Source organism: Diplodia corticola, assembly GCF_001883845.1.
Source record: "Diplodia corticola strain CBS 112549 chromosome Unknown scaffold58, whole genome shotgun sequence".
NCBI lineage: Eukaryota > Fungi > Ascomycota > Dothideomycetes > Botryosphaeriales > Botryosphaeriaceae > Diplodia > Diplodia corticola.
In genome coordinates this window covers 39,525-61,491 of record NW_017971537.1, presented here as the reverse complement: position 1 = coordinate 61,491, position 21,967 = coordinate 39,525, and the positions used below count along the sequence as shown (strand labels likewise).

General features: G+C 57.2%; 7 protein-coding genes across 7 annotated transcripts; 2 read left to right on the top strand and 5 right to left on the bottom strand.

Annotated features, from left to right (window-relative positions):
• Window positions 1-384: 384 nt before the first annotated feature.
• Window positions 385-4,828, bottom strand: BKCO1_5800014 (tetratricopeptide repeat domain-containing protein; the record flags this gene model as incomplete). Its single annotated transcript, XM_020277526.1, has 6 exons — window positions 385-637; window positions 686-1,441; window positions 1,500-2,132; window positions 2,191-3,642; window positions 3,692-4,508; window positions 4,558-4,828. The coding sequence occupies 6 exons, from the start codon at window positions 4,826-4,828 to the stop codon at window positions 385-387; spliced, it is 4,182 nt and encodes a 1,393-aa protein (XP_020126906.1).
• Window positions 4,829-5,146: 318 nt separating this feature from the next.
• Window positions 5,147-7,470, top strand: BKCO1_5800013 (uncharacterized protein; the record flags this gene model as incomplete). The annotated part of the gene is made up of 4 exons (XM_020277525.1): window positions 5,147-5,554; window positions 5,608-6,062; window positions 6,117-6,931; window positions 7,250-7,470. 4 exons carry the CDS (start codon window positions 5,147-5,149, stop codon window positions 7,468-7,470), a joined length of 1,899 nt encoding a protein of 632 aa, XP_020126903.1.
• A 190-nt stretch (window positions 7,471-7,660) lies between these two features.
• On the bottom strand, window positions 7,661-8,718 carry BKCO1_5800012 (methyltransferase; the record flags this gene model as incomplete). Its single annotated transcript, XM_020277524.1, has 5 exons — window positions 7,661-7,758; window positions 7,808-8,043; window positions 8,096-8,186; window positions 8,241-8,322; window positions 8,374-8,718. The coding sequence occupies 5 exons, from the start codon at window positions 8,716-8,718 to the stop codon at window positions 7,661-7,663; spliced, it is 852 nt and encodes a 283-aa protein (XP_020126904.1).
• A 595-nt stretch (window positions 8,719-9,313) lies between these two features.
• On the top strand, window positions 9,314-10,540 carry BKCO1_5800011 (uncharacterized protein; the record flags this gene model as incomplete). Its single annotated transcript, XM_020277523.1, has 2 exons — window positions 9,314-9,650; window positions 9,705-10,540. 2 exons carry the CDS (start codon window positions 9,314-9,316, stop codon window positions 10,538-10,540), a joined length of 1,173 nt encoding a protein of 390 aa, XP_020126901.1.
• A 1,145-nt stretch (window positions 10,541-11,685) lies between these two features.
• BKCO1_5800010 (uncharacterized protein) lies at window positions 11,686-13,404 on the bottom strand (the record flags this gene model as incomplete). The annotated part of the gene is made up of 2 exons (XM_020277522.1): window positions 11,686-11,907; window positions 11,965-13,404. The coding sequence occupies 2 exons, from the start codon at window positions 13,402-13,404 to the stop codon at window positions 11,686-11,688; spliced, it is 1,662 nt and encodes a 553-aa protein (XP_020126902.1).
• Window positions 13,405-14,185: 781 nt separating this feature from the next.
• On the bottom strand, window positions 14,186-16,349 carry BKCO1_580009 (mis12-mtw1 family protein; the record flags this gene model as incomplete). Its single annotated transcript, XM_020277595.1, has 5 exons — window positions 14,186-14,720; window positions 14,778-14,872; window positions 14,931-15,001; window positions 15,065-15,934; window positions 16,070-16,349. 5 exons carry the CDS (start codon window positions 16,347-16,349, stop codon window positions 14,186-14,188), a joined length of 1,851 nt encoding a protein of 616 aa, XP_020126866.1.
• A 1,000-nt stretch (window positions 16,350-17,349) lies between these two features.
• Window positions 17,350-21,058, bottom strand: BKCO1_580008 (phosphatidylserine decarboxylase; the record flags this gene model as incomplete). The annotated part of the gene is made up of 5 exons (XM_020277594.1): window positions 17,350-17,520; window positions 17,576-18,327; window positions 18,384-19,850; window positions 20,100-20,745; window positions 20,828-21,058. 5 exons carry the CDS (start codon window positions 21,056-21,058, stop codon window positions 17,350-17,352), a joined length of 3,267 nt encoding a protein of 1,088 aa, XP_020126867.1.
• Window positions 21,059-21,967: the final 909 nt, after the last annotated feature.

Genomic DNA, 21,967 nt, shown 5'->3' with positions numbered 1-21,967 from the left:
CGGTGGGGTGGTTATGGGGAAGTGAACAACTCTGCTGGGGTGGGGGGTATAAGTGAGGTGGTGCTGATAGTCCACCATAGCTAACCTTTTGGAGACAGCCGCACGAACCTCTCCTCACCCGACAGAGAACGGGACTTGCGGTGGTGAGTTGGCGTGCTAGTTGAAACGAACATGTGGGGGGCAAATGTAGATCGGCGGGAATCAATTGGTTTGTTGTTGTTCTGGACGATGCGGAGAACGGTCAGTGCGGGCGAACGGTCACGACCACCAAATGACTCACCATTCTAGAACTCCTTATCGTTGGCGCCACCATCGCTCGAGTCATCCAATCCTTCTCACAAGACGTAGCTCAGGAAAGATTGCTGCCCTCATCCGGATGTTTCCCTACCTCGACCAAAAGGCAATGCACTCGATAAAGTCCCGATCAACCAACTCGTCGGCCTCTTTCTTCATTGATCCCTCTTCCTTGTCAGCAACCTCATGGTATAGATCCACAGCTTCTTGCAGAGCGTCTTCTGCCTCTACATTTTTACGCATCATCCTCAACACCTGGCTCCGTTTGAACAGTGCCCGTGCCTTTTCCGGAACGTATGTCTTGCGGTTGCTATAGGCCTTGAGTGCATGATCGAGCAGCGCCCTGGTAGCCAGTTAGCCATGATGAAGGGAGATGCCAGGAGTCGCATACACAGCCGTATCCTCCTGCTTCAACCGAATCAAATGCTCCGCCACTTTCACGCACACATCGGCCGTGCGATGATGGTTGTTTCCCAGCGTACTCTTGTAGTGCAACAGTGACTTGCGATGGAACTTCAAGCTGTCCTCCCTCCTGCCCAAATCCGCATAGACATTCCCCAGCGCATGCAGGAATCTTCCGGTGATGAAGCTCTCGCGGTCCTCGCTGCCCAACGCCTTCTCACGCTCCAGCAGCCCATGCACGAGCTGGTCGAGCGCTTCATCACGCTTGCCCTGCAGCCAAAAGGACAGGCCGAGGTTGACAATGGGCAAGGAGAGGTTCGTCTCTTGGAAGTAGGTGAGCCGGCGCATCGTCTCGATGGAGCGGTTGTAGCACGATTCGCCCCTCGCCCATTGCCGGTTCAACATGTACGCGTTGCCCAGCTCGTTCCAGCTGATGGCCAGCCGCATGTCATGCTGGATGAGCTGCGGGTCCCTGTCGAACTCGGCCACCATCATCGTGTTGAAGCTCGAGAAGTGCTCGAGCGCGTCCTGAGGCTCGTTGGTCTCGGACGCTATGCAGCCTCGATTGTGCGTGATCTCTGCCAGTGCAGCGTGTAGGTCTCCAAGATAGTGCTTGTGTGGCGAGGGTTTAGGAGAGGCTCGTCGGCGTACAAGCGACAATCGGTGCACCCAGGTTCCGCAGATGGTCTGGGCCATGTCGTTGAACAGGCGGGACTCGGATGACCTTCCACGCTCGTGATGATACCTGCGGCTCACAATCAGCACGTTGTCCCTTCCTCATCTTTGGGCATATACATCCTTACCATCCTGCGTCGATAAGGAGTCTGGCAAAGCCAAAATCGCCTGGCAGGTCATCCTCTGATGGAACTGTACGGTGACCGAGCTCCTTCAGCTTCAACACATGGGGAAATAGCTCCTCACAGGCCCACCATCTCCCTACTCCGTGGCGCCAAGTGAATGATTCGAATGGCCAAAGCTCGGAAACCATGCTGACGCACGCCATGAAGGTCTGACGGAGTTCGTCTGGGTTCAGCCTCGTCCGTGCAACGTCTTGGACTATTCTGTGCACGAAGAATTTCTTTTGTAGCCGGTTGGCCGTGATGAGGGATGATTGAAGAAGCTCATCTTTTGCATTTTGGTAGTCTGCCAACGTTGAAGGGAAGCCAGGGAGGTTGACTTTTCCGAGATTCTCACTGAGCAAACGCTCTGTGATGCCGTCGCAGTCAAGCATGGATAACGTGTTGAGCAAGGTTGCCCCATGCGTGAGGTTTTCGAGCGCCCATACTGAAGCCAGGTTGTGCTCGTATCCTGGACCACGTAGGCTGGCATCTGGTGTTGCTTCAAGCAGCTCCTGACGCGATTCTCTCTCGTTGTAAGCCCGTATGAATTCATCGAAAGTCATTCCTCTGTACGTGATCACGCCGGCCATCTGTGTCCTGCAGAACAATAAAATCAGCATCTGTACAGGATGGTTGCGAGAACTGGAGAGCTCACAGTGCAAGGGGTAAGCCACCCAGTCTCTGACTGACCGCTGCAACGGCAGCGCGAGTATCCGCATCTCCCTTCCTTCTTGTCACCTTGAGAAGAAAATCCGTGGCTTCTGTGGCGGTGAAGGGCACGAGAGCCCAGCATGTCGTCCAAGAAAACGGGTTGCGGCTGGTGACAAGCACAGAGCCAGGCCCATCGTAAGGCCAAAACTCGTTGATGGTGCTGGAGATTTCGACACCGTCATACACGAGCAGCCAGGATGCGAGGCCCGAGTCCTTGTTCTTCAACTTCCTCAGCGGCTCCACCAACCACCGCTTCACCAACTCGCGTGTGAAGGCGTAGTCTCTCGAGTCGGCCGACCCGTCGGGGACCAGGCCCAGCTTGATTGCGATCTGATTAAAGTCCTGCGCGAGTTTCGATGCATCGTCTGCGTGAACCCAAAAGACGGCGTCGAATTTGTCTTTGTGCCGGTTCACAAACTCGAGGGCAACCTGCGTCTTCCCCATGCCTCCAGGCCCGCATATGGCAAAAGTCTTGGGGTTGGTGTCGCCTTTTGTTGCAGGCGCAGGAATGGAGGCAGACAAAGGTTTGGGAAGAAGCGCCTCTTCCGTAACCCCCATAGCCATGTCTCGGCCATGGAAATTCTTGTTGGCGCTGAAGGGCAGGAAGTAACACGGCAGCAATGGGCCTTCCTTGTCATTCATCGACGGTGAAGATTCGATGTAGAGCTTACGGAGGAAAGTCTGCAAGACGGGGTCGCGGTCATGGCCAAAGTATTCGGATGGGGGCAGGAAAGACCATTCGTCCCTGGCTGTGCCGAGCACGACGTCGTCAGGAACAGCCGGCGTGGAGAAGCCAAGGTCCATCGGTGGTATCTCCGAGCCTCGATCCTCTGCTTCCTCACCGAAAGATAATGATGATACGTCATCGTGATAGCTTGAGGCAGGGTCGTCGTCTGCATGGTGGGATGCCGTCCCCTCTTTTGGAGATTCTTCGTCTTCTACCTCTCGCCAGGGGAGCGATATCAGAGAAAGTGACAGCAGGTGGTTCGCAATATGCTTGATCAAGTTCGCAGGGGACATGTCGGGCGGCGTTTCTCGCGAGCCAGGCACACTGTGTGGGGAAGTGCTGCGCGGGGACACGTCTTGGCCAGGTGAAAAATCGCAAAGAGGGCATTCTTCGAATGCCACGCCCGGCCTCTCCGCCCTTCTCAGTAGGGATGGCAGCTGTCTTTCGCTGAATGCACCTTTGTGATCCCCCCTCAAGTGATCGGCGAAAGCGTCTTCCGAACCAAATGTCAACCCGGCCGCGTGGCCTGGGGCTGAGCATCGCCATTGCCTGTTGTGCTCCCACTGCATGTGATGAGTCCATGCATGCGTGTCGTGGAACAGCACCTGGGATTCCGAACAGTCTGGATGCAAGCAAAGGTACGGATCAAGGTCGCGAAAGACATGTTTTCTATAAGTATATGAGCTGGCTTTCATGCAAGCTTGTCAGATCCACGAACCTCCATTGAAGTGGTTTTGCTTCCCCAATCCCGATGACGAGAAAGCAGTAGGGACATTCAAACTCCTTGCCTCCGTGGGAGACTTTCGGGGGCGGTGGTACCTGCACGTTACCAATATGGTCGGAAGGGGCGATGGCAGTGGAAATGTTGGACGCGGATTCAAGAATTGCTCCTCTGTCAAACCGGGTCTTGGAAAACAGCGAGGCAGAGGTATGTGACGGTGGAGGACGTTGGCCAGTAGGCAACTTGACAGTCTCGTTCCCTTTTGTGTTTTTTCGCAAGTCCCGATGTGCTGTGAGAACTGTTTCCCCGTCCTTCGAAACCGATGGCGCTGGGCTCTCGTCCTCGTCCTCGTCCTCCTTGAAGTTGAGTTTCGCTTGGTGCTTCTGCCTGTACAAGAAGCGCTTCCTTCGCAGGGTGATGGCTCTTGCCAGCCGCTCTCTCAAAGCTTGGGCGGCATTCTGGCACCTATGAGTGACCAGCTGGAGAGCGTAATGGTAGAAGGCGTCTCCACACTCATTCCCTTCGTCGTCTCTTATCTGGAAAGTGGCGGCTTTGACGTTCTGGTTGACAAGTGACGGTCGGCGAATGGCGACTGAAAGTCGATAAAGGCGGTCGATCGTCTGCTCTATCCCGGACAGACGCTCCTCGGACGGGGTAAGGACATCAGCCTCGTCTGCAGACTCGGGGATCGACTGGTGCGATGAGACATAGGATGATTGGGAGGATTGGTACGTGTCGCTCGGAGTCTCCTCGACGGATGATTCGAGTGCTTGTAGGTGTGGGTCGGATTCAGGCAGCCCTGTGGCATATATTGCTGGATTCTGATTAGCACACGTAGCGCCAGTCCTTCTCGGAGGAGTTACCGCGTTTAAGGAACCGTTGGAGCCCCTCGAGTAGTTGGGTCATTAGGGTTCTTGCTTCCGGACTGTCGCGCAAGCGGTGGTCAAGCGATGCGTGGCCAGGTGCAAACATGCCGATGTTGCTGGCCCATATGTTGAACCGCGCGAACTGATCATCGACATTGGTCGCCTCGGACTTGGGTGCGTCGCCATCACTCGGGGCAATGTCGACGAGCAGTCGAAAGGAGTCAACAACGGTCCTGGCCTTGGACGCGATTGTCGGGATATCGTCCATGAAGGCGCATCAGGCACAACAAGTGCTTAGGACAACGAAGCTTCTGAACATCTGGTCAGACGGGGCGGGCTTCGATCTGCGGCGTCCTGACTTCTCGCCTGCGGCTCAGCGGAGCGGGGTAAGCAGGCATTACATCCTCAGCCTGGTCTACCACACCCTCGCTTGATGATGCCTGCCGTCGGATTCGCCAGCGCATGAATGCGCTGCAGGGCTGTGTAAGCAGCGGTAGCCTGCTACAAATGACGCAGAAGCCTCGTGAAGAGAAATCAAAATCTCTCCCGTCAACCGACCGGGTGCAACAGCGGACTTGAGCGCAAGATGTTTGGGTTTGAATTCGCGGGGTTGATACTGGCTATCGTCCCCATAGTCATCGCAGCTGCCGACCATCAACGGAGAGTGTACGGCGCCTTCACCACAGCCCTTCGAAGCCGGGTGAAGGACGAAAAGTTGGCCAGCCAGTACCAGCATCTCCACAATGAAGTCGCTTTGCTCAACCTCACCATCCGGGACTTCATAGTCGATCTGCCAGCACTCAGCACCAGCGACAAGGAACAGCTGCTCAAGTTAGACCAGCAGCTGTGGAAAGAGGACCGGGTGAAGCTGGCCTTGTCGCAGAAATTGGGCAACTCCGACGCCGCCTTCGTCGACGCGCTAAAGACAGTCCTCAAGTGCCTTGATGATGTGTTGAGTGACCGCGTGCTGAAACTACAAAGGGCCGACATCGTGGTTTGTATTCCCGTGCTTCATACCGTGCGAGGCTGACTCTTTTGCGCCCTTAGCAAGCCCCGAGGGGGCTGTACACGAAACTTGAGGCCCTCCGCGAATATGGCGGAGATCCGAAGGACCTCAAGGGACGCATCAGGTTTACCTCGAGCGACAGCAAGAGGCGCAGGGCACTGTCGCTGCTCACGGAGCAGAACAAGACCTTGGAGCGTTTCATCCGCCATCAACCGGTGGCAGGAGAAGCACGGGGGACCCAGCCGATCCAGGAGTCGGAATGGAGGTTGCCACCGCGATTGAGGGCCAGGAATCTCATCCACAGCATGTACGACGCCATCGCCAGGGTCTGGACCTCGCATTGCACTTGTCCCTCTCCTCACGAGGCAATGCTCTCGCTGTGCGGGTGCTTTGCCTGGTTTGAGGAAGCTTCTGATGACGGGCTCGACCTGTTCATCTCTACCGGACACGAGGCACACCGCAAATGGCAGCAAAGCCGGGTCCGCGTCGAGCCTGCGTAAGTAATACGAGCGCCCCCCATGACTTCAGCGTGTACTCACTGTGCGTACAGCCAACGACGCGACTCGATGCAGGTCAGGTTTGAGGGCAGCACAACACCCCCCGGCTCCCGCAGGACCAGTCCGTCGACGTCTGAAGGAAAGGTACATGTCGAGTCCATCTGCGGGATAGTGTGCACGGCTCGCCAGAACAACGTCGCGCTCGAGGTCGTTTACGAAAGTGACACACTGTGGCACAAGGCCCGCAAGCAATCTACGCGTATCATGGAGCCATGCGTCACGCTTGATCAGCTGCTTCGCGATGAAACTTCAAGGAAGCTCAAGGAGAGGCGGGTCCTGGCAGTGCTGCTTGCCCATTCCTTGCTGCACCTCTCCAACGACAGTTGGCTGAAGGATGAGTGGGACAAGACGCACATCTCGTTCTTTTCGTCGGCTCCGGACCAGCTCAACCTTAAGCCATACCTGACAACCGACTTCCAAGCTCTTGCTGAGAGTAACGACGGATCCGGCATGCAGTTGCACCCAAGCCCTGCGATTCTTGCCCTCGGCATTGTGCTCCTGGAGCTGCAGATTTGGGCGACGATCGAAAGCAGGAGGTTGCCCGAGGATCTGACAGATGACGGATCGGTGAACGTCAACACGAACCTGATGACGGCAGAGAGGGTCTTCCGGGACGCAGATGACGAAATCTTCGAGAACTATCGAGCGGCAGTGCGCGCGTGCCTCGACTGCGATTTCCTGGATGAGCACGGTGTCGACGTCGACTTCAACGATGACGGTTTCCGGACGCTTGTGTACGAAAACATAGTCGCACCTCTCGAAAGGGAACTGTATCAGGGTTGGAAGATGAAGCCGAAGGATCTGTTGAGTGTGTTTCTATAGTCAATCCTTATAGCCCTTACTTTTTGTACCCTTCCATGGTTGAGACTGTGCCCGGATGCGGAGCCGTGCAGAAAGCCTAACGCGCAACGCGCGCCACTTGCCAAGAGCCCCTGCCGGGGGGTTGCCCATGTTAAGAATCTGGCCTGCCACATTCCCGGACAGGCAGCAACAGAATCCCACTCTTCTAGCGCCAGCCCACCTTCGAACTTGCCCAATCTTGTGAGCTGTCATTATCGCACGACAGGTGAGCACTCCAATCGCAATCGTTTGCACACGTGGATCCAAGCTAACGGGCCTCCTGCAGCGCCAAAAATGGAGCGATCGGAGCCCCAGACGAATCCCCGGCCCGCGGCCACTGGCAAAAGGCAGCCGTGGAAAGCCGTGTGGCCAGCGCCCCGCGAACCCCAGTCTCAGGCGAACTTGTTCGGCTTCAAGAAGGGAGAGATGATGGTGTTTGACGGAAACGCCGGCAACTTTTTTGCGCGAGACAAGTGGACAATTGAGCAGGAAAGCTCTCAACAGTAGTCGTCGTCGTCAGCTTAGTAACGCTGACCCCGTCATCGGCTCTCCTCGTCGACATGCTGAGTCATCTGGAAAAAGAAATGATAAATGTTCTTCATGCAGCCTCCTCTGCTCCTGCTGGTACGCGATTGTCTTGATTCGATACCGAGGCCGTATGAAACCGACATTCACACCTTCCCATGCCGAGTCTTGCTCAAAACCCGCCATAGTACACCAGAGCACGCGCTTCGATGCTCTCCCTCGGACCGGCTTTCTCGCTCTGAGACGGGATTGGAAATGCAGTATGGGCGACTGGAAGTCTGTCTCAGTGGCTGTGCATCAAAGGCGGGGGAGATGGTACCAGGCTTTCCGCTCGGATCCGTGTCCGACTGCAGGAAGACCCAAGCCTCGTTTGGCTGCTGATCGCTGAGGTAAATCCACTCGAAGGCTTCTGAAAAGTAGACTTGGCGGTTTTCGACGACATAGTCCGGGTAGACCAGATCGCATGGCTCAAGATCTCGGTCGACGTTCATTGTCCGGGACTCGCACATGGCCAAGGGCCAGTCTCTGACGGGTCCAACGATGGGCTTCCAGACACTGGGATTCCCCGTAAGCATGGTCCCCAAGCAACTTGTTTCGAGATGCTCACTTGACGCATTGGATCCGATGTTTCAGGATGTCCTCGGCTTTCTTCGGGTTCAGAGAGCGAACCATGTCCAGAACCCAAGGCACGGTTGTATCTGTCGTCGGAGATCAGTATGCACCAAACACAGCCCACACTCTTCCCGGCTTGCCTATGTGTGCGATGGAAGTAGGCTGGTTGTATTTGTACGGCTCGCCGGTTGAGATGGGGAAAATCTCATGACGCTTCCGGACCTGTCTCGGTGGGTGGTCAGCTCCTTCTTTCCGGGCGGGCGCTGTACGTACGGTATGCTCGAAAATCTGGACATGGCAAGCGCCCAGAGCGCTGCGGAGACGGTCCGCGACCTCAAGCAAGTACACAGCCTTGATGTTTGCATCATCGTCCCAATCGTCATACTTCATCCGACTGTTGAAGTCGATGATTTGGCAGCCGTCTCTTTCGAACAACAGCTCGTCCTTGACAGGGCGGACGTCGCGCACGGTGAGATTGTGCCGTTCCAGCTTTATGTTGGCCCTCGGGAAGCCTTCGGGGGGCGTGTAACGCAGCGAGTATGGTTTTTCCTTGGCGTACAGCGCGTCTCTCTGGAGGAAGTGCGTGTAAGTCTGCACGGCTGCTCCGTCGACGTCCATCTCGAGGGCAAGTGCGGAGCTGAGCTGAGCAGGCCAATCGAGTTGCCGCTCGTCAGCCGCAGGCGGTTGGCTTTGGTTTTGAAAGCAGCGCACAATGAGTCAGCTGACGTCTTCATTCCTAGGTGTTCTCATTCTCAGGCCGACGATAAGTAGCGACAAGTAGCTCGCATTTTCTGACGGTGCCGGACGCGAAAAAACTTGAAATCATGGCCATCATCGCACGTCGACGTTCCCGGAGTGGCGGATCGGATTGGGGTTGCGACACCAACAGTAAATGTTGGCGGGTGCTCGGGAGCCGAATCGAGAGCTCCGAGCCAACGCTTCCCCGCGCGCCGTCCTGAAACGCGCCACACGTCAGCCCCTTCGGTTCGCGACACGCGAGTCTCAAGTGTTTCTCCGCCCGAGTATCAGGATCCAATCGCCAACGGCGCCCAGATTAGCGACATCAGCTTTCCTAAGCCCACCTAATCCCGACCAGCATGATCTGCGACGCTTTGGATACCCCATCCAAGCGCCTGGAATATGGACAAAAGGACGCCGCTCCGCCCGCGGTTTTCTGACCCGGTCGATGAACATTGAATGCGGCGGCGACAAGATGAAGACATCACGACTCGAATCCGCCAATGGCTTCCCGCGCCATCTGCGCCAAAACCGGCTTCTGCGCAAGCTCCTCAAGGCCCATCACGCAGCAACATACGACCCCCCGCCGGCCTCGCATCCTGTCCAGCACCCTGTCCAGCATGCCACCAAGTGCGAACAAGAGAAGGAAATAGCAGAGCGCATGGTCCCCGACATCCACATCACCCCGCCGCCTTCGTACCACGAGATCCCCCGCTCCGCACCTGCCGTCCGAGAAGTCCCCCGCTTCCGTCCCACGATTCACGACCCTGACCCGCACTTGCGCGCCGCACACTCGGTCGCTTCTTTGGGCTGTCCGTCTCTTCTTCCAATCCCAACACCGGCTCCCCTGCTGACCTGATCGCCAGCCACCATACTCACCAACGTACCGCTCCTCTCCGGCCTCGACGAAATGGACCTCCGCCGCTGCCCATCCGCCTCCACCCTCCTCCCTCCCACCACCTACCAAGCTGCCGCACCGCTTCGCCACCACCGCAGCGCCGACAACCTTCTGTCCCGCCACTCTTCCTCCGGCCCCACCACCCTCCCGCCTGCATCACCGCTAAGCAGCCACCCGGTCGACCCCTCCTCTCCTCCCACCGAACCCGATCACCAGTCCGCCGCCCACCATCAGCAACAACGACGCCGACGAGCCGCCAAGCCACCCTCCCTCAAGCGCGCAACCAGCTACCCCCTCATCTCCGTCTCCATCATGACCCCCATCCGCGAAGAGCCGCGCTCGCCCCGCCCCGGCGCCCTCACCACCGCCGCCTCTCCCCGCCGCCTCCCCAGCATCCTCCGCCCCGCCCCATCCTCCCGCCACCGCCTCCGCCCCTCGCCTAAAAAACGCGTCCGCTTCTCCCTCTCCTCCGACTCCGACTCCGACTCCGTCTCCCCCGCCTCCCTGATCCACCACCCGCAATACGCGCAACACCACGGCCAACTCACCTTCCTCTTCGCTACCGCCGCCGTGGCATCCCTCCTCCTGTTCCTCTTCGCCGTCACCGTCGCCGACGACTGCGTCGCCGGCCTCGCCTGGGCCTGGCGCTGGTCCGCCCGCCTCGAGTACGCCGTCGCCTTCGCGGTGGGCTGCGGCGTCGCGCACTGGCTCGTGGCCGCCGGCGTCGGCCTCGGCGTCGGCGCCGGAATCGACGACGTCGTGGGCGGGACGCTGGCGAGGGCGAGGGAGGAGGGGTGGTGTTAGATTTTTTGTTGGGGGGGTGCCCTAGGTGGGTGGTACACGGTAGCGGTGCTTGTAGCGGTGCTGCTTGGACTGGATTTGGGTTGGGGCTGGATTGGCTTGGATTGGATTGGATTGGGGCTGGGGCTAGGGCTGGACCTGGGGCTGGACCTTTGGTTTTGGGTGGTGGTGTTTTTTGTTTTTGGGGGGTGACACGCTGCCGCATACTGCGGGGAAGAAAAAGCGAGCACCCCGAGGGGGGTTTGGGTTTGGGTTTGGATTCGGCGTTTTTTTTTCTGGATGGGAAAATTTTGTGGGGGATGTTCGCTTTTTGGAATGCGCTCAAGGAGTCTGGAGGGTTACGAGTGTTATGTGCCCTGTTCAAGTATATATATTTTTTCGTGTATTTTCGTCAACGTCGATGAAGCGCAAATCTTACGGCATCTTGCAGGAAAATCTCAAGCTAGAAGCGGCTTTTCGAGTCAAAAAAAATACAGAATTATCAGCCAATAGATGCCTTCAGTCGTGAATGTCGGAGTCCACATCGGAACAGAAAGGGCAAGCAAGCCGCGCCCTTCTTCCTCCCGTTTCTTCACCCACTCGTTCATCGTGTACTGTTCTGTGGCTACAGTAGCGAAAGCAGGTGCGATCTTCAATGGGAGACTCAGTTACATGGCTTCTGTGCTGGTTGTTCGGAGACCTCTCAGCGCACCTTTCGCCGCGGCTGTTGTATTTAAGAGGAACTGCACGCGCGGTATCTCTCTGCACAAGTGGTAATCGGTCAAGCTCGATGTGTCTCTCCTCATTGGCATCAGGGCCAGGGAACAGGAATGAGATGCCGCGGTTCATTCGATGGGAAATACGGCGCCTCCAACCGGATCGTGTTCGTTGATAGAACGGCATGGTTCTTTTCTCGGTTCGAGTTCTCAGCCGTGTTTGGATAGTGGAAGCAGCGAGATGCCGCATATGGTGTTTGAAAGGTGGTCAAATCAAGGGTCTGTATATATATAGCGGCAAACATAGGCACCTTGGTGGCTCCAAGTGCCCACCCGAGTGCAAGTTGCGCCCTTGTGTAGCAACAAAACCCCGCACCCGCCACTTGGTAACACATCAACAATTTTCATACGCCAGGAGGTGAGGGTCACTTGCCCTTCAACCCACGCAGGAGACTATGATCTGCCAGTGTCGCCGAAAATGAACCAAAACAGCCAAAAGTCAAAGGCCTCCCGCGTCTCTTGATTTACCACATCTGCACGCTGGGCAGCTTCCCGCTCAACTGCCTCATCGGGGTTCTCGTTGCTGACTGCAGGTGCTTCTTCGCTGTCAAACGTACCACTGCCGCCAGTGCTGGAACCGGCCCCGCCCCTCAGCCTGCAACCCTCATCGTTCTTCTGCCGAGCGTCAGTTGTATTCTTACCGTCGGCGGATGTCGTTTACTATTTACCTACTGGGCCAACCTCTTCGTCATCGGATTGCTGTTCTTTGGGAACTCTTTCATGAGCACGACCTCCGCCGCGTGTAAGCATTGCTACGGCACGCTCCAGGCTCCTCGTAAACCGTTGATCTTCTCGTACATCTTCGTCGGCAACGTGGACCGAAAGTCTCTTCCCGGCCAAGTTCCCCCAGTACTCTTCCCAGTCCGAGCCGCTGCCAGAGTCACTGTTTTTGAAAACGGTGGTACCGCTCAGACTCATGGACTCTCCAGAGCCCTCGTTGGAACCACGAGGATGGCTTTCTGGTCCACTGCTGTTACTGTCACTACTACCAGTTGATATGGACCTCCCACAGGTGACACAGACACCTCCGCGGTGACGCCTTGTCCTTCGACTTATCAGCTCGCGAGCAAGTGTTCCCCATAGTTGTATGTTGAGGCACCCGCATGGGAACCACGCCTCCGGCCATAACCAGTAGTACTCCGTCCAAAGTTCATCCAGAGTGGGCAGCCTCCCCGGAAGATCGTCTAGGACTTTCTTGAAGGCTTTAAAAATTGAGTGCTGGTGTAGCACGTGGATCATCTCTTGTGGGAGTTCGTAATTCTCTGGTGTTTGGTGCTGATGCTGATTTGGCATATCTTCATGATTCGCGCTCCAAATGCCTTCGTCTGGACCATCTTCCTCAAGGAGGCCACGCATTTCTGCCTCCGCATCTGTGTCCCAGCCAAAAGCTGATGCTTGGAGATCAAATGGCCGACAGCCGTCTGCAGACCAATCACTCCATGACTGACCTTGGTCGCTCCTCACAGACTCTTCATCGCTCTCCAGCAGCTCCCAACCATCGCTGTCCTCCAGCTCCCAGCCATCGCCCCCATAATATCCCATGCTTCCATCATCGCTATTCTCACCATCCGTATCGGCAGGCCGATCGCCTCCTCTCAGACGTTCTTCCCGCTCCACCACCGGCTGTTTACCCTTCCCCTTGCCCTTGCCCGTGTCCTCACCAGACCTATCCGGGAAAGGCACGATAGTGCAGTGCTTGCAACTGCAGCGCATCCACTGGAGCCACTTGCTATCCGGGGGAAAGCCGTCCAGCGGCGTTTCGTGGCCACTACGACCCCCCCTCAGCCGGCCCGTGACAGGCTCGTCGCCATCATCATCACCACCACCACGACCTTTACCCTCGGCCTTCTCACCATCACTCCCCTCGTCGATGGCCGTGGAGTGGGGGCCGTTGGTGGCTGGGGGGAGATGGCATCCGGTGACGGTGTGATGCGTGGAGGAAGTGGAAGCGGAGGGATCATGTCGGACAGCAGGTGTACCGACGTCGTGGCGTGGCCGAGCGACGTTGCTGGAGCAGAAGAGGCAGGGGCCGCCGAGGAGGCGGTAGAGGCGGGCTACGGGTGAGTTGGCGTTGGGGTCGACGTGGGGGTGGTGGTTGGCCGGGTCGGCCATGGTTCGCGATGTCGGTGTGTGGGGTGAAGTGTGGTCTCCCGGTTGATGTCGATGAGTGTGTTGTTGATGTTTTCGCGGATGGTGCGTTCGCTAGGTAGCTGAGCGAGGAACACCTGTGGAACTGTTCGGTCTGGTGGATTGGTAAGTAGCAATTTCTCCCCCGTGAAAGCTGTCAAGAGAAGTGCTTTCTATAGCTGGGGGTGTGTGTGTGTGTGTGTGTGTGTGTGTGTGTGTGTGTGTGTGGAAGATGGACGGTGAAATAGCAAACCAGCAGGAATATATACTTTTCAAGCACAGTGCAACCTCCTTTGAAGGCGCGGCATGTGCACTAGACGCCTTGTTGCTGTACACGATGCCCCCACGTGCATGCACAAACGCAGCTTTCAATTTACAGTCATGACCTCGTCTGCCACGTAGATCTATCCTTTCCCCAGCTCCGCCTTTACACAAGAATCCCACCCAGCCATACTTCCACACGGCAAGAGCCTGACTGCGAGTATTCCCCTGCGCCCCATGTTCGTATTTACAAGTGACACCGTTCTTCATTCATGACAACAGAAAAGGAGAGGGAATAAAGGGAGGGAAAAGACGACAGCCAGCAGACCCAAAGGGGTCAAGAAGGCAATAGATGCAATCATAAAAAGAAAACTCCCAAATATGCTGAATGCTTGCCTACCAGCCCTTTGAAAACGGTCGCTCCACGTACGCCCATGCCTCCCGAAAAGAGTTCTGAACAATACAGCCAAATAAACAACAAGTAAAAGCGAACAACCCTCACCTTCTATCTCCTTCGGTTGAGAGTCCCGGCCAACGCCCTCAACACATCGCGTGTACTCACGTTCTCCGTGCCGGCGGCTCTTTTGACCTCTCTGTCCCGCTCCTCCAGCCTTTCCGATGCGGAGCCCAGAACACGAGTCGCCACACGCTCGGCCGTATCGCGGTACTGTGACACCTTGTGCAGGCCATCTGCAAACAGATCTATTTGCGGTTCCAGGGATGCCGTGATAGCCTGGAGGCGCGCAACGAGTTCCGCTCGTGACACGCTCGCTGGTCGTGTTGTCGACTCGGGCTGTGCGTTTGTTGATGTGGCTTCGGCGGACGTTGATGATGAGGGCTCTAGGGAGAGACTGTTGAGGCTCGCAAGGATGCGTGCTTGTTCGGGATCGTCTAGAAGAGTAGGGTCGATGTTGGGCGCGTCTGACGGTTGAGCGGCGTCCGGGAGCGTTCCCTTGTCTTTCGATGTGGGAGTTGATGATAGCGAGGTTAATGACGGGGTCTTTAGAAGCGACTCCCAGGCTTTCTTTTCTTCTTGCAGGCTGTAGAACTGTTAGCGCTTCCAAATTCCAGAATTCCGCAGGATCAAAGCTCCGTACCGCTTAACCTCTTGTTCGAGCTGCTCCAGCTTCGTTGCATTTTCAAGATTTCTAGGGTTTGGCTTCTTCACGAGCGCTGCGGGCTCTACGTCTTCCTGTTTAAAGAGTCAGCACTTTTCCTATGTTGCCCGTGTCGGGGCCGCAAAGTCTAACCCTATCGAACCAATTCGACATCTCCGATTTACTCGCAAAATCGTTCAGCAACTCCTGCTGTATCGCTCGCGCTACTCGTCGTCAGCAACCTTGACTTTCCACATTCTCCAAGCAAAACCGCATAGTCCACCTACCAGCCATAACCGCGCTGGCGTCCTTGACCTCTCCGGAAGGCTTGTCCGTCAGCGCCCTTGTTCCGCACCACGTCAACAGTTGCTTCATGCGCCTCGGCTCAGGTAAACTCTGTTCGATATGCTTGTAGAAATCCTCTGCTGGAACCTCCGCGTGCGGCACCGCTAATTCATCCTTGTCGTCAGCTTGATTATCCAAAAGAAGATTGCCGGGACCTCCGGATCCATTGCTGTCGGGGAGTTGTTGCCCACCATTCGAAGTGCCGCTGTCGATCAGCGAACTGGCACGGCGGCCGCGCAAGCCGGTACTGCTCCGTCGGGGTCCCCCACCACCACCACCCTTGCGCATCTCCTTGTTCCGTTTGATGATGGGCGTATCCGCGAACGGCAGCGCGATCTTCGTGCCCTCGCGACTGGGCTGGTCAGACTCCGCTTGCTCCCCTGCCTGTCCACCAACCAACGCCACACCATCGTCATTGTCTTGCTTCGGCGTCTGCGCCCTGTCCCTATGCGCCGTCGATTTTCGCGTGCGTTTTGCCTTCTCCGGGGCCGGCGTAGAAGTCTGCTGCTGTTGTGGTTGCGCCTCGGTCCCAGCTGCTGACAACCTAGCCGACCTCCGTCTCTTTGGCGCGACCTCGTCCGCAACCGCCGGCGCAATCGCAGCAACCGCGGATTTCCTCGTCTTTCTCGCCGTACTCTTGATAGGTTCCTCTGCTGGCGATTGTTGTTCCTCTACCGGTTTCGAGGTCTTTGCCTTCTTCGGCGGGGGTGCTTCTGCAGGTTCCGGTTCCGGTTCCCCCGTCTTCTTCGCCGCGCTCTTCTTCGGGCGAGCTCGCGAGAATGTGAAGCCGTCATCGTCCTCGTCGTATGCTGCTACGCGCGCCAAACCAAAAGTCAGCAATCAATCCATCTCCCTCCCCATCCAATTGCCCATGCGCCATCCTCACCCCCGCCCATCCTTCACCCGAGCAACGCCTAACGGCAACCGAGGGGGGACTTTGCACTCACCGGCCCTCGTTCTCCTCCCACCTGCCGCCTTCGTCCCTGTCCCAGCAGTTCCATTCGCGCCTGCCTTCCCCACCCCATTCACCGCCGCAGCAGTCTCTTTCTTCGCCTTTTTCCCCACCGGTGCGTCGACATGATGCTGGTTGGCGCCGTCGTCCTCATCGGCAAAGGCGTGCCGGGCGCTTCGTCGCCGCGTCGTCGTCGTTGTGGTCGGCGCCCCTCTCTGCGTCGAAGCCATGCTCAAATTTGCCAGCGGAGTGCGCACCGAGAGTATGGCTGTCATGGACGCGAAAGAAGCAAGACGGAGGAGGGACGAGCTCGAAGACACGCGCGCGCGCGCCTGTTTGAACTGGTGTATGTTCTCGTCCGCTGGCCGCGCCTCGCCGAGCTTCCACGATGGTGGTGGTGATGACGATGACACACACACGCTTTGTCCGTTGCTGGATGTCGTCGTCGGCTACTTCGGCACTGCGCAGCGTCCCCTGGCGGTCGTCCGTCGTGACGTCGTGGGTGGGTGACGATGATGCGAATTGGTTGCGCTGGGTTTGTTTTGATCGTCCGGAGCCCCGTCGCTTTCGGCGGTCGAATTGGGAGAGCACGCGCACGCGCGCGCGGGCGCGTCAAAAGCACGCGTTATGTCGTTCGTCAGGGATGTCGTAAATGAAAGGTCGCGTGTGCGCGCGTCGCGGGGTCGATTGCTGATATGGATAATGGGATGGGTGGTTGATGGGAAAGCCCGCGGCGTTGTTAGGGAAAGTCGGAGCTTTGCGTCCCGTCGGGCGGTCGGTCGGTACCTATGCGGGCGGGCGCGGTGCGGCGGCGGGCGGCACACCGAGGCCAAGCAACCCCTCAGGTGTAAACGACCACGCAAGGCCAAGGCGGTCAGCACGGCACGTGATCCGCGGCCCGATCCGGACAAGGTCAGAGCGTCACCTATCACGCATATGGAACACACCTCGAACGACGCTGTAAATTCTGAATACTTGCAGCAATGTTGAATCGCCGACCAAAAGGTTTTTTTTAGTCTTTATACCTGTAATGTCCGTCCTGGTCGTGACCTCGTGAGGGCATCTAAATCTAAAGAAATAGCTTATTGGTGAACACGCGCTTGCTCCAATCTGCCACCCGCTGCCGCTTCGACGCTATACAAGGCCTGGCTGCCTCTGCTTTTCATCTCGTTGCTATGCATACATCATACTACATTGCAGATGGCCGCCGGAGAAGAGCACAATAGAAGGGAAACAGCGCCCAAGCCCAGCTCGAGCCCCAAACCGTACGTTAACCTAACTGATTTGCGCAGCAGGCATGGGACCGGCGTCGCCGGATGGCGCGAAGCTTCCTTCGATGCGCCTCTTCGCATCCTGTCTCTCTTGCATCGAGGGATTGTCCTTGCGCATGTCGGGTGTGTGAGGCGCGTGGCCGATGCTGTGGCCGACGGACATGCCGACACGGATCTGTTCAATGCGTCAGCACCTTGTCAACTTTCAAATGCGAGCAAAGAGCACTTACCAACGTCTCTAGCGCTTGGTTCGAGTTGTCGACCATGTCATCATCCCACTCCATGACCCCAGGCTCGAACAGCACCAGGATCGTACTGCCGCCGAATTTGAAGTAGCCCAGCTCATCCGCACGCGAGACCCTGTCGCCAGTCTTGGCGGTGATGACAGTGCTGCCAACCATCATGGCACCAACGCAGATTACCATGACCCTCCCATGCGTGGGCGAGTCGATCGGCACACAGATGCGGACGTTCTCGCCGTAGACATCCAAGGCGGAACGAATGGCCATCGGGTTGACGGTGTAGTATTCACCCTCAATCGTTCTAGGCTCGCCCATCACGCCATCGACGGGGATGTGGAAGCGATGATAGTCCTGTGGGGCGAGACGGAAAATGCCCAGAGCACCGCCCTCGAACCGCTTCACATCCTCAGGATAAGCCTTGCCAATAAGGCGTTCCATGGTGAACTCCCGACCCTTGACCCATATCTTCTGTGCTTGGGAGATTTGATTAAACACGACGGATCGGCAGTCAGCAGGAGATGTAATTATCTGTGGGTCATTGGGTGCGGAGCACGGACGTGCACCCGGCTTCAGCGCACGGTAAAAGAACTCGTTGAACGTCTTGAACTCCTCAAGTGGCAGGAGAACTTCACCCATGTCGAGCTGGTGGAAGTTGATGAAGCCCGGAATTTCAGCCGCGGAGGCCGGGTCGTCGTACTTTTTGCCTTGCTTGACGCTCAACGACTTGAGAAGCTTGCGAGCTGTGAAAAGTCAGAAAATGCCGCATTATGAAAGATAGAACGAGATATATGCTCACCCTTCTTGCTCTCCATCTCGCCACGCTTGAGACCCTTGTACAACAAGCGGATACCCAATCTGACGTACACGCTCATGCGCTCCTCGTTGATCTGGCCCGTGATACGGTCTTGCACCAAAATGTTCGCAGAGTTGGCACCGAGCTTGTAGCCGCCGTAGCCAACCTTGGTAATGACCTTGGAGTACCACTTGCGCTGTGCCTGACTTGAAGTGACGAAGCCGGCCATGACAATGTTGTTGACCTGCCTCCAATCCTGACTTGCGCAAGTAGCAATGTGTGTGATGATGTCGGCGTCGGTCTTCCTGTTCAGGCGAGGCTGGTGGCAGATAGGACACTCGCGGATCTCCACGACGTGCTCTTCGCCCTTGTCGTCTGCAAGATCGTCCTGCTCCAGGAACTCGCCATGTTCGCCTTCCGGACCCAGTGTATCCTGTTCGATTGCAGGAATGACCGAGGTCTGGGACTGGTTATTGAGCGGCGTGCCTGAGCCAGATGTCAGTCCGGGTGTGGGGGGACCTGAAGTCCGACCACCCAGACCCTTACTCCTGAATGACAGAGTCGAAGAATTTGTTGCTTGTGACTGTTCGATCTGATCCTCCAAACAAATGACGGCCTGATCAAAAGTCAACACAGATTCGCCATTTACTTCAGCGAATCTCTCGAAAAAGCCATTGATCGTCGTGTCGTGGAGGGTGGAGCCCAAAGTGTCCAACATCGTTACGATCTCGATTTTGTCAATGAGACAACTGTCATCGGCGTCGTACTGCTTGAGCATGGCCCTCCAGAACTGTTGCCGAAGAGCCTTGTACGGCATGTACTTTGCCCTGATATGAAGCACTGGATTGTGCTTGCCCTCCCAACGGTCGCTCTTCCTCAACTCGAGGGGAATAGTGAATGACTTGAATTCGTCACTGGTGGCGGCAGTGTCCACGTTGATCGCGGGAATATCCTTGGTGTTCATACTCGGGATGCTAGTCGGAGCAAGGCCACCATTCGATGGAGGAGACGGGTCGGAGAAGCTACTTCCGTTGTGCACGCTGCTGGCCAATGAAGTTGACGAGCTCTCTTTCTTTAACCCCTTCGACTTGGATAAACTCGTTGATGATGTTGATCGTGACAGGGGCAGCCTGAAGCGTTTCTTCTTTTCAGGTTCGGTTTGTACTGGCGAGCCATTGCCTTCCGGCTCGGGAAGCTTGTAGAGACCAGTGAGGGGATCGGCTTGAGGAGCCACGGAAACGGTGTTCTCGAGCGGAAAGTTTGCCGAGCCGACGTAGTCATGATTGGAAAGCTTGTCCTTGTCGACGACTTGGAAGTTGAGCGAGTAGTTTGTCTCGTGTTTCATGACTTGGAAAACAAGCTTTTCCTCGAAGACGGGGTTAAGGTTGTGACGAATGGCGCGCGTACGATAAGTCTTTTTGCCCAGAGAGGTGACGACAAAAGGATCCATGTCGAATCCAGTCCTCGTAACTGCGTCAAAGTCAGCAACAGTCCCACAAGTCCGTGGAGCTTTAAAATTCAAACAAGGCCGCAAAGTCGCCCCCGGAGCGTGTCAAGCAGCCTGATGGCTCGACCGACACCTGTAGAGACCCAGGGAGCAACCCAAGCGCACGAGTGCGAAGAGCGCGTAAGCGCGAAGCTAATGGGCAGAGGCGCGCGCAAATACCCCAAGGGCGACTTGACAATGATGTCTGGACCTTCCGATGGCAGTGAACTTACTGTTCTTCTCTGGCGGCAGGTCTGTGATCTTCGTGATCTCCAGGAAAAGGACGCCAGCGACATCTGAGCTTCCGTAGAACTCGTATGCCCGTTCCTTGGCCTTGCGCCGCAGTTTCCTCATGCGCAACCGCTTGCGCTTCTTTTCCTTCTTCTTCTCTGCTTTATCGGCATCATCGGCGGCCTCGTCCGAGGAATCCTCTTCCTCTGTCTCATCGAGATCTCCGCTGTCCAAACGCTCCAAATCCTCATCCTCATCGTCTGCGCTGGGGGTGGAGACCGCGATGGCGAGGAACTTCTGGTAGAGCTGCTCAGGGGTAGCCGAGGCGTTGGTCGGGTCAACGAATTCGAACTGCAGAAGCACCTCTCCCGAGACCTCGGTCTTCTTCTTGCCCGACTTGCGCGACTGGAGCGGGAACCAGATCTGGTCGGTCTTCGTCCGGTTGCTGGTGAAGATGTCCTCGAGCGCGACGTCAAACTCGCCCATGTAGTCCTTGCTGAAGCGGTCCTTGTCCCAGCACACGCCCTCCAGCAGCAGGCTCTGCGAGCCCACGATGGGCAGGTCGAAGGTTTGGTGCCAGTCCGGGTTCAGCGACTTGCTGATGGCCGGCGTGGCCTCTTTCGCGTCGCCCAGCGTGAGCACCAGGTACTGTTATCCCCCCCAATTCGCACGTTGTCAGCCCCGAGTTCGCTGGTTTACCTCCCCCTTTATGCGCCACACAAGTACTCACCGGGTCACTGGTACCGCTCTTGTCCTTCGCGGCGAGATTACGGCCCTTGAGGACCGAAGTGCGCAGCACCAAATTGCCGTTCTTGTCGGCCATGCCGAGCTTGGGACTGGTGCTGCGGCTGGGGAATTCGCTGTTGGCGGCCGAAGGCGAGGTCGAGGTGTTGTGGGTGTTGACGCTGCTGTTGCTCTTGAGGCGCGCGGGCAGACTCAGGCGCGACGAAAGGTGGACCATCTTGGCTGCGGGGCTCGGCGGCGCGAGCCAGTGGTGTGTCGGTCTAATGCAGCTGCGAACGGAGGAGAGGGCGATGATAGGAAGTCAATCGAAGATCAACTAGGGGAGTTAAGGCGAGCGAGTCAAGAGGGGTGGTGTAAGCCAAGGAGCGCGCGGGCGGGATGCGCGGACCAGGTGCGTGGAGCGGGCGGAGCAGCGAGGGCCACTGCTTTCCCACAGCTGAGCGCACGGCGGGGTCACGGGTGGAAATGACAGGTTGTAGAGTAGCAATGCGGGTGATGAAGGGGAAGCGAGGCGGTAAAGTGCGGCGCTCTTGAGCCAACGCCAGGCAGGGTCCAGGGAGGTCGAGACAGAGCTGAAGGCGCGGGAAGAAAGGAAGGTGGTGGATGTCAGTCAACCTAACGCGAGTGGGGTTCGCATTCAGGCGCCTCAGCAAGCACGCAGCAGCACCAGCCAGACCAGACGGACGGGACAGGCCACTGAGACGGGTGCCGCGGATAGCGGAATTAAGCCACAGCAGAGCCGACCCTCGTCCAATTGCGCCCAGCGCGCTGCAGTTATAACCTCGCCGACGTCAACAACGCCTGACGACGCGGGCCCTGACGAAAGCCAACATCGACAGCGGGGATGTGCCAGCGTCTGAGCCACGAGCTCTGCAGCGCTGCACGTCATCGCTGCGTTCGCGGGGCTTGATCGACTCCACCAGCACAGCCAGGCTCTCGCCCACCGGCGGGACAATCGGCAGCAACGCGCCCCGCAGGCCGTTGAGCGGGGGTCGCTGACAGCAGCTGCCCTGCGATCCGCCGTCAATTGGGCAAGAGACCTGCACAGTACGCGGGCACAGTTTCATTTGCCATGGCCTGCAGCTGTTCCGCTGCAGCCCTGTCCCATTCGCGCGAAGAACGCCCT